Raw genomic sequence first — 15,672 nt, 5'->3', positions numbered from 1 at the left:
AATACAGGGTACATAAGAAAACTCTCAGCATGACTTTTTACAGGGCACCCAACAAAAATCTTTACAAAAGATAAGATAATTATTCATTCTTCAATGTAACAGACACCGATGTCACTTTTATAAATGTACCCTTATGTTCACTCGCCAATAAAATAGTAAACAAATCAACTTTTTAAACCATTTTTTATAAATTATTAAAGTATTTTTACTGACACTCTCCAACAATATACAAAAATAATACTACAAGAGTACCAATCGGTCTGGCCTACCCCTCATTTCACAGAAAAGTAGAGGTTCTGGAAGGATGTTGTTGTAATCAATCGTCGCTGTAGATGTCTCCTGCGAACGGCAGGTGTACGTGGCTGCCCGTGACGTTGGGAAGCCGAGACAGATCAGGCAGGTTCTGGATCCGTGACCTGAGTTCTTTCCGTACTTGGGACACTCTGGCTAGCTTGCGTTTGTACTCCTGTAATGCAGAAGAATTCAATATGAAGTTCTTTTGCTAATACCATCCCTACTCCTTACTGCACTTGACGTTTTCCAAGTATTCCTTCTGCAAGTTAGTTAAACAGCCTTTAACAGGTGAGAACCCAGAGAACTGGGTATTTTGGAGGCAGAGGCATCAGCTCAAGCATTTAACTGATTTTGAAAGCATAGCCATGGGATTATATTGCTTTGAATTTTAAGCACCCAAATGCTAAACAAGGAAGACAATCCCAGTTAACACAACCACAGATTCTTCTCCATGTAGCTAGTAGAATGGAGGTGTTCCTAAATCTTTATTAGGGATAGTTGATACACATACTCTACTATAAATCACAAAGCATGGGAGGATAAATTTACTGATGTCAAAGAAGTTACTTCCATGTCATACTGATGAAAGATAAAATCCAACCAAATACCCCCTAACCAGTCCTGCTGATCAGCTCCACCAAGCTGACCAGTTATAATATATTTTGTATTAACTTCTACAATAAAAAGCATATTTCATCAGTACATTTAGGGATTTAACCCTGAGTTTTCAGAAACCTTTTGAATTGGGAACTTAGGATTTCACATTGTGTTGCAATACAAATCAAACCACTCCTAACTGATGTATTTAATGATTATGAGACACTTTTCATGTCAAACAACATTATACAAGATGTAAATCACTGCACTAGAAAATAGTTAGTGCTCACCTATTAAGGACGTGAGACACAAAGGAGAAGAATAACAACTTGTATAAAATTAAAACAGTTATTCCAAAATATAAGAAGGTTAAGGTATAATTCACAGGAATATTTAAATTTCAAATGCTTGGAAAGTTCAGAAAGCAGAAGAAACTAAGCATTAGCAGGCAAAGCAGTGCTTCATGAAAATATACTGTAATTCATAACACATGAAATGCACAGGGTTTGCCTCAGCCTGGGAATGGCTAGAAATAACCACAAATAGTTAACATACAACTTAGATAATCAGCCCATGGATAACCAAGATCACATGATTATAACCACTTCTAAATAACAGTGGGGAAAAAATTCTGCATCATCCTGCAACAGTTCCAAATATAAACACCTGAAAGTTATAGCAAGTATAAAAACACTGTGCAAATGTCTACAGAATATCACAATCACGATATTTGTTTACAAGGTCTAAACATAATTTTAAACATGCTACTATACTGTTAATGGCATGGAATAATAAGGAAGGACAATGAAAAGACCTTTGGGTAGTAGAACCCAATATAGTAGTAAAAAATATTAGATACCTGGGACATGATCAAGATTATTGAACAAGGTCCAACACATATTAAAACAAAAGCTTGTGACTATTAGCAACAGCATGACCTTCTTACCAAGGGCAGTAAGAAAACTGTGAGATTATCTTAAATTCTTAATGAGAAGGCAATGCATAGCTAAAAAGAAATACTTAAATCTTTACACAGAAAGAGAGAAAAAAGTGTCCCTGGATTTGGATCATCAATTCCTTGATATCTTTTGTATTTCAAAATCAAATATTACATATAGTTCAGAGTCTTATGACATACTAAACACAGTGAAAATCCTACAGATGCCCAGTCAGCGGAACTGTAAACACTTGGTGACAGCACACAGGGGAAAGCATCATCCTTTTATGATTTGGATGACCAAAGAAGTCTTGCAACTGCAAGTCCCTTGGTACCAGGAAAACTGTCACTTACACTTGCCCAAAATGTTCTCTCTGGTTTGGTGCAAGTGACTTCAGGACATAGCTGTGGAAATGGAAGTCTGTATCCTGATACTGTATCCTTACAGTAATGCCCAAAGGCCACAAATACTTTACTGTTTCATATCTAATATTACAGCAGCATCCAGAGGCCTCAGTGAGACGATTCTGTGCAAGAGGCATAGTCCTCTGCCAGCAAGTAAAAAGCCAATAAGAGACTACTTCTTGCACTTTTCACTATGCATTTTAGTTCAAGTTGCAGAGATATATTCCTGACTCCTGACTGATAATCTCCTGATAATTTAGGCAACAGATTTTAATGCCAGAGGAAAAGGCAGGGTTTAGATTTCACTGTTTAGTAAAACAACCAATTTGGCAATATACAGAACAGTAGTCAACCAGAATCACTATTTTCAGAAGCAGGATGGCTGGAGATTGATCACTGGGTAACGAGGGCTTCATGCAAGCTTGAAGCTAGGAGACCTGGCATCTGTTGTGACAGACGTAATACTGTATAGAAGAAGATGAGTAGAACTGTAAGCAGAATCATAACACTCAAAAGGCCTAAAATTCATAAAATACGTTAACTATAGAATCATTCCAGCATTTAATTCTTGTAAACGGCTGGATCCTGACCAAGTTTATTCTCTATCAATGAGGAAAATGAAGCAGCAAATCAGTATCCCTTCATGAGCTCGAAGCCTGATGCTTGGCAAATACACATAGATCACTTAGTGACAGACTTAGCAACTATATTCTCTCAATACTTTACTCCAAAACCTGATATGTGCCTTGTATTAGATTGTCAGTTGCTTGACTCCCTTAAAATTCCTTTTAGCTGATAATAAATCATTTCCATAACAACACTGCATTTCTGACACCCAGCGTTTTCCATATAAATTCTGCCTGAGACTTGTTGCCTAGTGACTATCAGCCTGATCAATATTACTGACAGTAGGTTCCTTTTTCTCACTACAGGAAATGTTCTCATAAATTCAGTCTCCCATATAAAACAGTCATCTTCCTCTCGTCAACACCCTTGGCATAATGCATACTATCAGGAGTCAAAACCTGTTCCGTGTGCCTTCTCAGAAACAGAGAACTCTGAGAAAGTTTGCTCAAAGTTTTTACTGCAAAACTAGAGTAAATAAAAAAAAAACCCCATAAGGTTTTATAGTTGATTATATTACTGCTGCAGTATAAACTACAGAATGCAATTTTAATCCAATTTTGGTAATCCAAAGCATACATGAGATTTGAAACTGCAGGTTAGATGCCCATGGCAATCCTCCCTGACAAGTAGAAAAATTATTCACCTTATCCAGAGCACCTCATTTTCCATGATACTCCCCAAACCATTCTAGAAATCACTGGAAACTTCCAGTTTTTATGACTGGTAAGCAAGTTCAAAAGAGGGTTGATTTTCAAGTACAGCAACCTAACAGTTTTGAGGTACTTTCAAAGTGGCTGCTTTTCAATTTGACTACATAAAATCACCAGTCACTTCTGGACGGGTTTGCTTGTATATTTTCAAGGCTGCTAACATAGTCCTGGTATTAATTAAGTAGTCATGGACTGTTGGAATACAAGTATCAAATGCTCATTATCAACAGTACTCATTATATGTACAGCCTTTATTATTTTACCATAACAACATGCACACGTACCTAGAACCTTTTCCCTCAATACTGAGAGTGTGACTGAATTAAAGCAGAGGAGTGAGAATGGAGATAGCTGGGTGTTATTTCTGATATTGCTGCTCCATTAGAAATGCTATACACTATACAACAGAGACACAATTTAACCATATTTTTGACACTTTTAACTGTGGAAATCCTCATGGAGAATTTCAAATTCATTATGCTGATTTTAAGATACACTTCAAATTACCCCTGTGTAAAAGAGCAAGATTCAAGCTATTTACTTCAAATAGTCAAGGACAGGCAGAAGTATGATGTTTTCTTTTGCTACACTGAGCATAATTTGCATTGCTTGCTACCTATGGAGAGTCTTACTCTTGGGATATATGGGCAACCTGATGTATGGAATAAAAGTCTCTTCAATTTCTCCAGCGGTTTAAGATAACGCTACTTTCAAGCAGTAATTTTTTGTACTTACAGTCATAAAAGCATGTTTATGAGGTAATTAGAAGAACTTATTTTGCTCATTAGAATCCTACCGATTACTACAGTTTCCATTACTCGACAGCATAGAATATGGATATTTTGTGAAAGCAATGCTAACAACATATGTGCTCATCATCCAGATAAATAGTAATTCTCTATCACATAAGTATCAGGCAAAAAAGCCAAATAATTTTTTATTAGACACTACAGACATCATAAATAATAAAAATGGGGGCAGGCTGAACAGGGCATGCACTGCAGAGAGTATTTTCCCTTCCAACTAGAATACATCTTAATATAGAGTTTCTGCAATTACCATAGAAAGGTGATACAGACAGAACAACTTGGAGCTTCATGGATATGCTTTCCCTTTACAACATTAATATGACTTTGAACCCTCATCTGAGTGCTGAGGCTATGGCATGCAGCAAAAAAATAAAATACTGTGGTAGAAAATGTATAGCAAAGCAAGAATAAAAGGTTTGCAGAAAAGACCAATATTTAATCTGCACCCTTGTTAGCGGCAGAAAGAAAGCTGAGGGGGAAATCAGTACTTTCAATACAGAAAAACAAAACTCAAAAGGCTTAAAAGGCTTTTAAGGTGTTGAGGGCATGTATGTACACCGTATTTAAAACTAAGATCTCTGACTTTCTAGATCCATTCCAATCTTTCAGTTTCAGGTGCAGGTGTCAGAGCTGCATCACAGAGCAAAGGCTTCTCATGTGCTTTGTCCAACAGTGCAGAAACCACTACAAGTCTTCAAAGGTTCAGATGAAAGCAAATGTCCTGTGACACCCTGGTATGTAGATTTTGAAGTTCACAATCACAGTATTTGTTTATAGACTCCACTTTGTTAAAACTGAATGCCTCACCCAGGCCGGGTATCCTTCTGCAAGAAGGACTGACTGCTAGAATATAAGTCAGATAAGCCTCACTATCACTCTGGAAAAAGATGAGCAGGGTTAAATTTTACTCTGCCCTTAAAAATTTGGCATAGCTCACATTCTTCAGCAGTATGCCTAAAAGCTCAACCTATTTACCAGTGTTAAAGACAAACAATACCCTGAAATAACTTTAAGACAGTGAACTGACTTAGAACACATTATATGCTTCACACATAAGGTTGAAAAAACCAAGGACAGGAATGATAAGCTTGGGAAAGGATTGACTTGGCTAAGCTTCCACTGCAGATTGCCTATTTCCTAGAAACCTTTTCTGGAAGAAAGCTTCAACATTTCAGTATGCTAATATCTAACTTTTTCCTATTAGGTATTGCCACATTTAGAACTAAATAAATAGCACTGAAGCAATGAGCACCTACCTAGCGACTGCTTTGTTTATTCCTTATTGTTCTGTGCATTGCCCCACACATTACTCTGTGTGCAGATTTACTAACATTCTCCTAGTTTCGTAATGGAATGCTAAACCATTGCAAAACACAATTTATTCTTCAGAACCCTTCTTTGAGCTGACAGACCAAAATGAAATGCATTCTCTAATTCTGGATATCCCATTTTTCTTAGCACATAAAATTACCAAGAACTTAACACTTCAAAGCAAATTTTCTAAATTAACTTAAAATATTAGAGACTCCTCAGCTTGTCTGCAAATGAAGCAACAGGAAGCAATGAACTCAGAAGTATGAAACCCACAAACTAAATTAGCAACCATCTGGGGAAAGCTTAAGTGACTTTGTCTACCATCAACTGTTATGCTGTGGTACAGACAAGAATAGACTGCAGATCTTCAAATTACAAATTCCTGAGTAAACAGGATCAAAACATTTTGTCAGGACATCTCTCATCTGAAGCATGATTATTAGAAATGCAACATCCTTCAGAGTGGTTACAAACTACTCTTCCCATTCCTTGAAAATGCAATTTCTTTGTCCAGCTCCTTCCAGTCTAAAACTGCATCTCAAATCATTCACTGCAGTCTCCATCTCCATTCCTGAACACTGTTCTTAGAACCAACCTTTTGTCCAGCAAGGACGTTCAATGCCTCTCAGACTCCTCTCACGCCTGTATTCACATGCAATACAAACACTCAACTGTTTTTTGCCTACCTCTTCCCATTTGCATCTTTTCTGATTCTGCCTCTCCAGTCCTGGCCTGCACTTATCACTCTGTCTACAGTTTTGGTTCTGGTTACACCTGTTTCTCCCCAATCCTATACTTGGCCTACCCCTACTCTCTGCCTACATAGTATCTCCATCAGATCTCTCTTATCACTTTGTACCAGTTTTTGCTTCCACTCTCTTAATCCAAATGAATTCCAGTTCATTCCATTTCAGTCCTACATGATGGTATGCTTTTCTGGCCGGTTACTCTGTTCTCAGTCAGCTGTTCTTATATTCCATTTTTTACTGTAATGTCTAGTCCTGGATCCCTTGTTAATCTTCACAGACTCTGGTGCCAAGTTCCATGTCAATTTATCCAGGTTTTGCATTCAAACTCATCAGCTTCCACCTCCACATTACTTAGACTCACAAGAGCCATAGATGACTCACCCATGGAAGTTCTCTGCTTTCACATCACAGACAGTGGCCAAGTGACCCATGGTCAGCCTAGAGAACAACTGTATACAGTTGCAATTGCAGGAGAAGTCTTCTTTGCCCAAGCTGGAAAGCCCTCTGGCAGAGAAGCTCTTCATAGAAGCTACCAATGTTTTAAGAAATCTCTGATGAGCATATTAAAAGTAAGATTTTTCCAAAGGCTTGTAATTTCATTAATCTCAGGTTGATTTCCATTAGTATATCAAAATGCACCTCCCCTCCAAAAGATTTCCTCATTACATAATTTGAGCAAGAACATAAAATACTTAATCTCAAAAAAAGGCAATTTTTAAAGAATTTTTTATTACAAACTTGTCCTTAGCTTTATTCTTGAAGACTGTGCTGGCAAAAAGCTGCTCAATGCCTGGGAAAGTAAAAGAAAGCAAAACTGGGTCTTGCAAACTTTCTGGGATGTGGTGGAACCACCACCCCATTAGGTGTTCAGGAGTCATGTGGATCTGGCACTGGGTGATAAGGTTTAGGGGTTACAGTGGTAGTACTAGGTGGATGATCTGGGAGGTCTATTCCAACTTTGATGATTCTATGATTAAGCTTAATTAGCAGTGGTGTTACCAGGCTTACTTAGTTTATATTTATCTCCACTCTATCATAAAAGGTCCAGGGTGATGAATATTAATTTATAAAATACATTACTATATAAAGACATTTATTTAATTAGACAATCTCTATGGGACTATGATTTAATTTAAAGCATTCCAGAATGGCAGACATGAGCAGCAAGGTTAAATTTGGTCTCCTTGTGTTTTGTTATCCGATTGAAAATTTAGCCATTATAATAAACTCAAACCTATACAATTCTAAGAGATGCTTAAATTACACTGAATCCTTAAGTTTCAAACCCTGGCTGATGGAATGAAGTTTTGGAGAACTTCTGATGACAAGCAATCAAGTACTTCAGAACAATTCTGAGCAATTGTGCTCAAATACTCAAGTTGGTACTCTACACAGAGACACAAGGGATAAAGCAGATCAGTTCTGAAAATAAGAATAAAAAAAGTGAAATGGCTGAAGGCCTATAGAGAGCTTCTTAAAGTTTCACCTATACATGAACGATCTAAAGTAAATCCTAATTGAAAGATATTAGGGTTTAATTTTAAAGGAATCTACGAATGAAAAATTTTGATGGTCTGTTAGAAAGAACACACCTTTAGCAATGCATTTCAGAAGTTTTGTTAAGTCTTCAGGCTCAAATATTTACTGTACCTAACAGCTGGACTGTAAAAATCGTGTGCGTCAGACACACATTCCTCATTTCATGCACCCTCCTTGCCTGCAGGTCGTTACAACAGTCTCAGTTCCAACTTCAGATGCCACATGTGCAACTCATCTTTCTAAATCTAGTGTTGAGCCACAAAAACATGGACTTTGAAGTTCATTATTTCGTAGAGACAAATGGACATCTAAAAGTATAAAACTGCGGTAAAGCCAAGACTACATGTAACTATTTTGAAGATGCAAAGTGAATCTGAGAATGAAAGTAACAGAGAGTTGCTAGGTAGGGGATTTATCTATTGCTAGCCAGGTGACAACTGTCTCAGATCCTTTTCCTTTGTCAAAGAGAGAGCTACATAAAGTAGAAGCAGAAAACCTAATTTTATTGTAGCAAGGCTAAACACTAGTAGCAGCCTAATGAGCAGCAGAGAGCTTAAAGCACGCTAACACATAGAGCTTTTGCAACTGTAGTACAGAGCCACTCAGTGTTACCCTGTGAGCAAGAAAGAAAATGGGAATTGTTTGAATCAAAGTGTTTTATTGATCTGAGATTGGGTATTAGCTATTTCCAGTGAGATAAATAAAAGCAATGCAGATAGAGGACCTCAAGCTTCTGTTACATATGAGCCCAGAATGTTGACTTTGTTAATTTAAATAATCTATCAGTGCAGGTCTATCTGTGAAAATCTGGTCTTGGACATTTTGAACAACCTCTTCAAACTACTTTTCTTAATTATTCATGTCTCTCTTTTATTTTCCAAGTTCATAAATTACTTCTATCTAACCCGAAGAAAGAACTGTGAAGGACAATCACATTACAATTCCAGAGCACCTTTACCTGAAGAGCATGTGGCTATTTCTTAGAGATTTAAAAGGAATGGTTCTCAAAATAAGACAAGAAATGCCATGGGCCATGCAATATTTGTACACTCTAATGAATTTTATCAGCTAGACAGTTTCATGTTATACTTGTCAACTCATTCTCACAGTTCCACTAAGTAGGTCGAAACATCCATTTTAGAGATATGGATTCTAAAGAAGACCATTAAGTTACAGCTCAAAGATAAGCATTCACAAGCCTGATTTGCTTAATAGTAGTTGAAAGTGCTCAGTGACAACTGATAATTGAAACTACAGTTTACATGACTCATGAGAATAATTGTCTGCGGAAGACAAATTGTTGATATGCTGCATGGTGATTTTTGTGCTTTTCTCTCATTTTCAGTGAAATAGATCAAATGCAGCATTCAGCAATGTGGATGGGAGCATAAGAAAGGGAAAGTTGGAAAGAACTACACAACAGCAGTAGATAAGTCTGATTTACTTGCCCCTCATATGCCCGGTGGGAATATCACCAGTGAAAATCCTACTATGCACAAGGCAAGCAAACAAACACACCCTTTCTACAACCAACAAGAAAGAATCAGAATCTAAATTTCCCAACAATGCACATAGATACATGTTCTATTATTTAAATAAAGTGCTTACCCTCAAGCATTAGCATTAAAATATTATGATGAGAAAAATCTGCCTTAGCAAAGTGATACCAATAGAGAGCAATTACAAGAAAAATTCACGATGTAAAAGTCTCTTATCAATCATTCCATTTCCGGCAGCAAATTTGGCACACTCACATGGTTTTTACATTATTTACTGAATTCCAAATTGCTCAAATAGCTGGTTTTATTTTATAATAAAAAGGGTGTAAAAGGAGGTTGTCAGGGCAGAAATTATGAGCAACCAGAGAAGAAAAAGTCTGGAGAGGAAGCAGAACACAGAACAAGTAAACAACATTAAAAAGAACAAGGAAAGACATTTACAGTGGTTTTCCTGAATTTTCTTTCCCATTATGACTATTTTGTTCCAAAAGCCTACAGCTTGCAATAGCCCCACTAATGCACATCCTTCTGTGATCTACTGATACAACACGTATCACAGGTTAGCAATCATTTCTATCTAAAATGTCTTAGCTTTTTAAAGCATCTTTCATCCATTCAAGACATCCATATTTCATTAACAAGATCTTGAAAATAATTATCCTGGTTTATACAAAAGCTCTACTGAGGTTTTGTACAAAAGACTACCTGAGGTTTTCCATTTTGCAGGTCTGTATTTCTATCCAGTTGTAGATGAAGTGACCTTGGAAGATCAGGTTATCCATCAGGAAAACATAGCAAGTTAAATGTTGCTAAAGTAATTTACTACTAAAATATTTACAAATTAAATAACCAGTAATTCAGTAGACTTGTCCCAGGAGGGAAAAAGGCAAATAATGTAAAATATTCTTTCAATTTGAATCCAATTTTTAATAAATGTGTTGTTTTGGAATGGAGGTGAACACAGGGAGGAATAATTGTTTCCAAAGTACAGCATTTTAAATATTCCTGATAAAGAGTCTAACAATGAGATTTCTACTAAATAGGCACTAATAAAATACCTAAACACAGTTAATCTTTTCCGTCAGTTCCTTTACTATATATTCTAAACTAGTTATTTGTGTTTCCACAGTGTTGAAAAAAACAAATTATACAAAGTAGTAAATCCCTTAAAATCCCTTTTTTGCCATGTGTTTCTTGCATGTCAGAACACAAGTCACTTAGGTATATTTTCACCAAGTGCATTACCCTGGGTTTCTCGTATGACAGACACCTCAATCTTCTCTTATTCACACAAAAACTACTCCACAAACTCAATACCACTTTAAATTTGTACCAAAAGTTCCAGAGAAAACCTCAGGCTCTACTTCCATTTGTGCAGACTAAAATAAGAACCTAACAACTACAAAGTTGTTTTTTCCTGACAGTGTCTTAGGAAAGCAGGAAAGTACATGGGGTTTAGCAGATCTGATGTCCAAATTGCAAAATAATTACACCTGTCTCATTTCACTGGTGAGCTGCTTCAAATTCCACGAGAAAACAAGACCTGAACTAACAATAGAAACTGCACTCTTGCTGCAGAAAAGGGCTTACCATGACGGCAAACTGAATTAAATACGAACCAAAGATACATGTCTAGTAGGGCAATTTAAGACCTTTTTTATTACTTGTCCATCCCTACTTGTTCAGTAAACCGTTAAGGCTGGACTGTCCATAAGCTCATGCTTCTGAATCGCTCATAAATGTGAAGTTCAAAATAAAAATAAAAGTAAATTATACCTAGCATCTGATGATTGGGACTTCCATCACAGGAAACAAAACTGAAAACTGCAGGTCTGAACCTGCAGCTGAAGATTGGGCAAGACCTGGACTGACTGGCTGATACAGCAAAACCCAACTGCCAGGACATGTTTTGTGATTTCTGGTATGCTGGACATGATCTGTGGTAGGCTAAAGTGTTTATGAAGAACAACATAAATGCCCTCTGGGTATATGTTTCCAGCCTGCTATGAGGTAGAGGGCTCGGGTATTAGACCTGGACATGCCACTTTGTTGTCACTCAGCAGTGCAATTGTCATGCTAAAGGGCCACATTTCCCCCATATGACGATGAATAGCACTAAATGCAAGGTACACTTATGGTAAATGATTGATTTATGATTTAACCATGACTTATAATAAAATATAAAGACCTGTACCCAAACTTAAGATACTGTCTTAAAGAGTGACCATACAAGCCACCATGCATTCAAAATTTTTTAAAATTTTGTTTTTAAAGGGATTGCCTTGTAAAGTAAATGGTAATTTCCCTATTGACACCCTGCAAATCCAGCCTAGCCAGGCACCACAAGCTGAAGGGCTCAGCAGCCCAAACGTGTCCCTCAATAACTCCCAGCCAGCTCTGGCAAGTCTTTGATAGTGCAGTAACATAGCAAGAGAATACTCTGCTGAGAGACAGCAAGTACCTCCTGATGGTGCAGAGAGGGCACACCTGTCCCCCCTTTCACAGCTACAAAGAACAAACTACAAAACCACACTTTTGCCACTGTTCAGGGAAAGTGACTTGCTTGCAGCTATGTTATCAAGAAGAGTAAAGACAACAGGGCCCAACAAAACCAGCAAAAAAGCTCTCTCCACAGTCATTCATGTGTAGGCGGAAGGCTGCAACTGCGTAGGGCACATTTCATTATGTTTCCAGATCAACTGAAGTTTGGAGGAGAAAGTTCATTGTGCAACATGGCAAAAGCTGCGTGACACCACATAAAAGCATGCTAGGTACCCAAATGTTGGAAGAAAATGCATTGTTAATAACACGTGTCATGAAAAAGTGAGCAACATGCCATAGCAATTAAGTCTGTATGCAGCAGCCTAAGAGAAAGCTCTTCAGCCATTAAACGTTTTGAAGGACATGTAGCACATGTCTCCTGTGGAAATCATTTCACTGAAACTTTGGACCTTGCAACATTGTGAGAATTGCAGTATCTCTCCCTCTCATTTCATCATGGAGATCATGCCTGCTGATCCTCACAACAGTTTGTCTGTGCGTGTACATCTTTCACTAGTAGCCTTGTTTTTACAGGAGCTCTAATGAAATTCAGTATTTTCCAGCAACCTACTCCTACTGAAACTTGGGGTCACATGCAGAAAATAAATTTCCTCCAAATCTTAAATCACATAATACAGTCAGGATTTCTTAAATTACAAAATACATAGTTCAATGCTAAGCTTTAAACAATTACATTGAAAGCTGTAAATCTGTCATTTGTGCTCTGCATTTTATAGCTAAATATTGTTAAAACCTGCATTATGCATTCATGGTCTTCATTAACTTTTGGTATTTTTAAAAATAGTTTTTGCAAACTCTCTTGCTCTTGCAGTTATTACCTAACTGGATGTTAGTTATCCAGACATCAGAGGACAATACTTACAGGTAAATCAATACCTGAAGTTCAAATGATCAAGACTATTCTACAGGTTACATATGGATTTACCTTCAGAAGCCTAACAATTATTGCTTAGTTTAACAGAAGCATAAAGCTAAAACCTACAGCTGCTATTGAGTGTGTAGTGTTTTTCTGATCATGTTGCATGAAAAGAACATTAATTTTCCACTGACTACGGTGGCTGCTATCCAGCAGGTCTTCAAGGATTTGGAGCTAGGATATTTGCCAAGTTGTACACGCACACATAGAGCACAGAGGACATGAATGGAATACATGAGATACTCCTAGTCAGCACAGTGACAGGAAGCTTCTTTATCTTGCACTGTTAGATTTGGAAAAAAAAATTATGCTAATAATCATTTTGTGTTTTCCATATACATCAACACAGTAATTTTCAACTACCTGGCTTGAAAGCAGTTGCATGATCCAATCCTGGTAACACCAGCTAGCCCAACAATAAAGTAGCATCTCTCTAGGACTCAAGGATTAGCACAAAGCATAGCAGCTCTACCAGAGTGTAGGCTGGGGAAAAAGGAAGATCTCATTCACATAAATGGTCTGGATTCTTCTCTATGCATAAAGCAGAAGACATTAATCAGCCAGGAGACTAAAAAAGTTTCAAGGTGCTTCTTTCTATAAATGCTGGATACAAAAACAGCTGCAGAAAACACAGACTGTTACATTTTCAATGACATTAGGATGATTTTCACTTACAGGCACTGCAGCAAGAGAATGGATTGACAATCCATATAAATGACAGGTAAGAAGCTAGCCAGGAAGTCAAAGGAGTAGTGGTTTAAAGACTGCTTTCTGGAAGATAGCCTATTCATGTTAAATTTCTTGCTTCTAAGACAGTACTACTGTACAAGAAATCCAGAAAACCAAGGATTATTAGTTCTTGAGAGGAATGCATTTTTTTAAAAAGTTCATGCAGGTTCCCCAAAACCAAACCAGTGTAGTGAGTGTACTTTCTGCTGTGGGTTTGCACCTGCATCACTGCTTTATTCCACAGTCTTTCTGTCTGAGGATAAAAAGGCTTTGAGATAACACTTCTGAGCAAGAATGCCTGATTTCTTCCACAGATAAGAATATTATAGAGACCTTCAACCCCTACACCATCAGATAAGCTCAGCACAGTAATTGTGTTATGACCAAAAGAGCAATTTAATAGGTATGCGTGCAGACAGAATTTAATTCTCTCTACAGAGGTTGCATCTCGTATCATCCTATGCCAAATGATAGGTTTCTCCACTGGAAATAGCACTCAATTCACTATGACCTGTGACAGCAAGCACAAGAAATGCCTGGCTTTCAAGATGGCATGCTAAATTGTTTTGCTTAAACAATCAGTGTATGCAATACTAGTTACAGTGGTACAGCTTCTAGATTGAAATAATTTAAAACTAGAGGTTTTTTAATGCACCTGCGGTTTAAAATACAACAGCAGCAATAAAAATTGCCACCACCAAAAAGACAAAAAGGCATAAAATGGGGAGAGGAAACCATTATCTACTGGTACACATGCAGCATCTCTCACTTATGGTGGTATCATAGATGAGTTCCAATCATCATTAGAATCTCAATAGCATTCTACAGAATCATAGATGAGTAAGACTGAAAAGATATGGCTGGAAGATACCCATCGAACATCAGTTTAATAAAACCCCTTTTTCTGGATGCCAAATACTCCAAATAAAGTTGATGATGGCACAGCTTGCTAAACTTACCTATCTAATACACTGGCCTTAGTAGCCATCATCTTTTGCCTGTGGTTCACTATGGCTGATGGATGTCAATTATCTCCAACAGAAAACAGATAAATGGGAAATTTTATGATGCTTCTAGAATACATCTAAAATTTAACTTGCCTTCACCTTGATACTCTGAAATCTTGGGCAACAAAAAGCACCAGATTCAGCTTTCACTGTTGAGTCTGGATGTGTAGGATAGCAAAGACGACATGAAGAGAGGCAAAGCACGTGGAGACTCTATACGAATGCAACATTCTGACTGCTTTCTTAGTGTCCATGGTTGGAAGAGAATGCAGAATAAGTGATAGCACAGAAAAGAAAAAATAAAGCATTACAAATAGTAAATAGGGATGTGATGCAGAAAATTACTAATTTTCTATCTATTGCCCTTGCAGAATCATTCCTCCTACTCTGGTAGCTACTAGCAACCTAGAAATAAATTACATCAAACTTTGTGTGTTTTGAAGCATTGCCAAGTGTAACACTTGGGGGAGTTATACCGTCTGCTGTCTCCTGCCTTCTACCATCTTCCGGACCAAAGGGCTCAAGTTTATTGAGAACGTGACAGTTCTCAGGTTTTCTTTGAAAAAGTTATAAGGAGCTCAGTGCTCCACATAAAATCTGAAAATTGTTTACAGGCATAAATAACCCTGGTACAAACAAACAATAATGTCCCTCTGCCACTTTTGCTATCCAGTGGACTATCTGGGCTGGAGTAAAATGAACCTTAACCTGAATTATACTAACTATCAAAGGAAGAACTATATAATTAGGCATGGAAAGAGGTAATGAGAACCTAACATTTGAGGAACGAGAGCAAAATAGAGATCTACTTGACCTCCAGGACCACATTCAGACATAAATCTTGATTCTCCAGCCCTCCTCACATTATTTTATTGCTATTTTTGACATGCCATTAATGTGCTATTTTCAGAATTCACTTCAATAAAAGAAAAATCTTTTGAAGTGTGGGACTCAAAGCTCAGTACTAAGCTCCAACTT

At 37.3% G+C, this 15,672-nt stretch overlaps 1 protein-coding gene across 1 annotated transcript in view; it reads right to left on the bottom strand.

Moving 5' to 3' along the window:
• Positions 1–316: 316 nt before the first annotated feature.
• Positions 317–15,672, bottom strand: part of RPRD1A (regulation of nuclear pre-mRNA domain containing 1A) — a gene marked incomplete at its 5' end in the record, with an annotated part of 29,771 nt that continues 14,415 nt past the window's right edge. The window contains one exon of the mRNA XM_009079846.1: positions 317–466. Within this exon, the coding sequence (XP_009078094.1) occupies positions 317–466 (150 nt within the window). The remainder of the gene's footprint in view (positions 467–15,672) is intronic.

This window comes from Acanthisitta chloris, unplaced genomic scaffold, assembly GCF_000695815.1.
Source record: "Acanthisitta chloris isolate BGI_N310 unplaced genomic scaffold, ASM69581v1 scaffold4410, whole genome shotgun sequence".
Lineage (NCBI taxonomy): Eukaryota > Metazoa > Chordata > Aves > Passeriformes > Acanthisittidae > Acanthisitta > Acanthisitta chloris.
The sequence above is the reverse complement of the archived record's forward strand: the minus strand, read 5'-3'. Positions and strand labels throughout refer to the sequence as shown.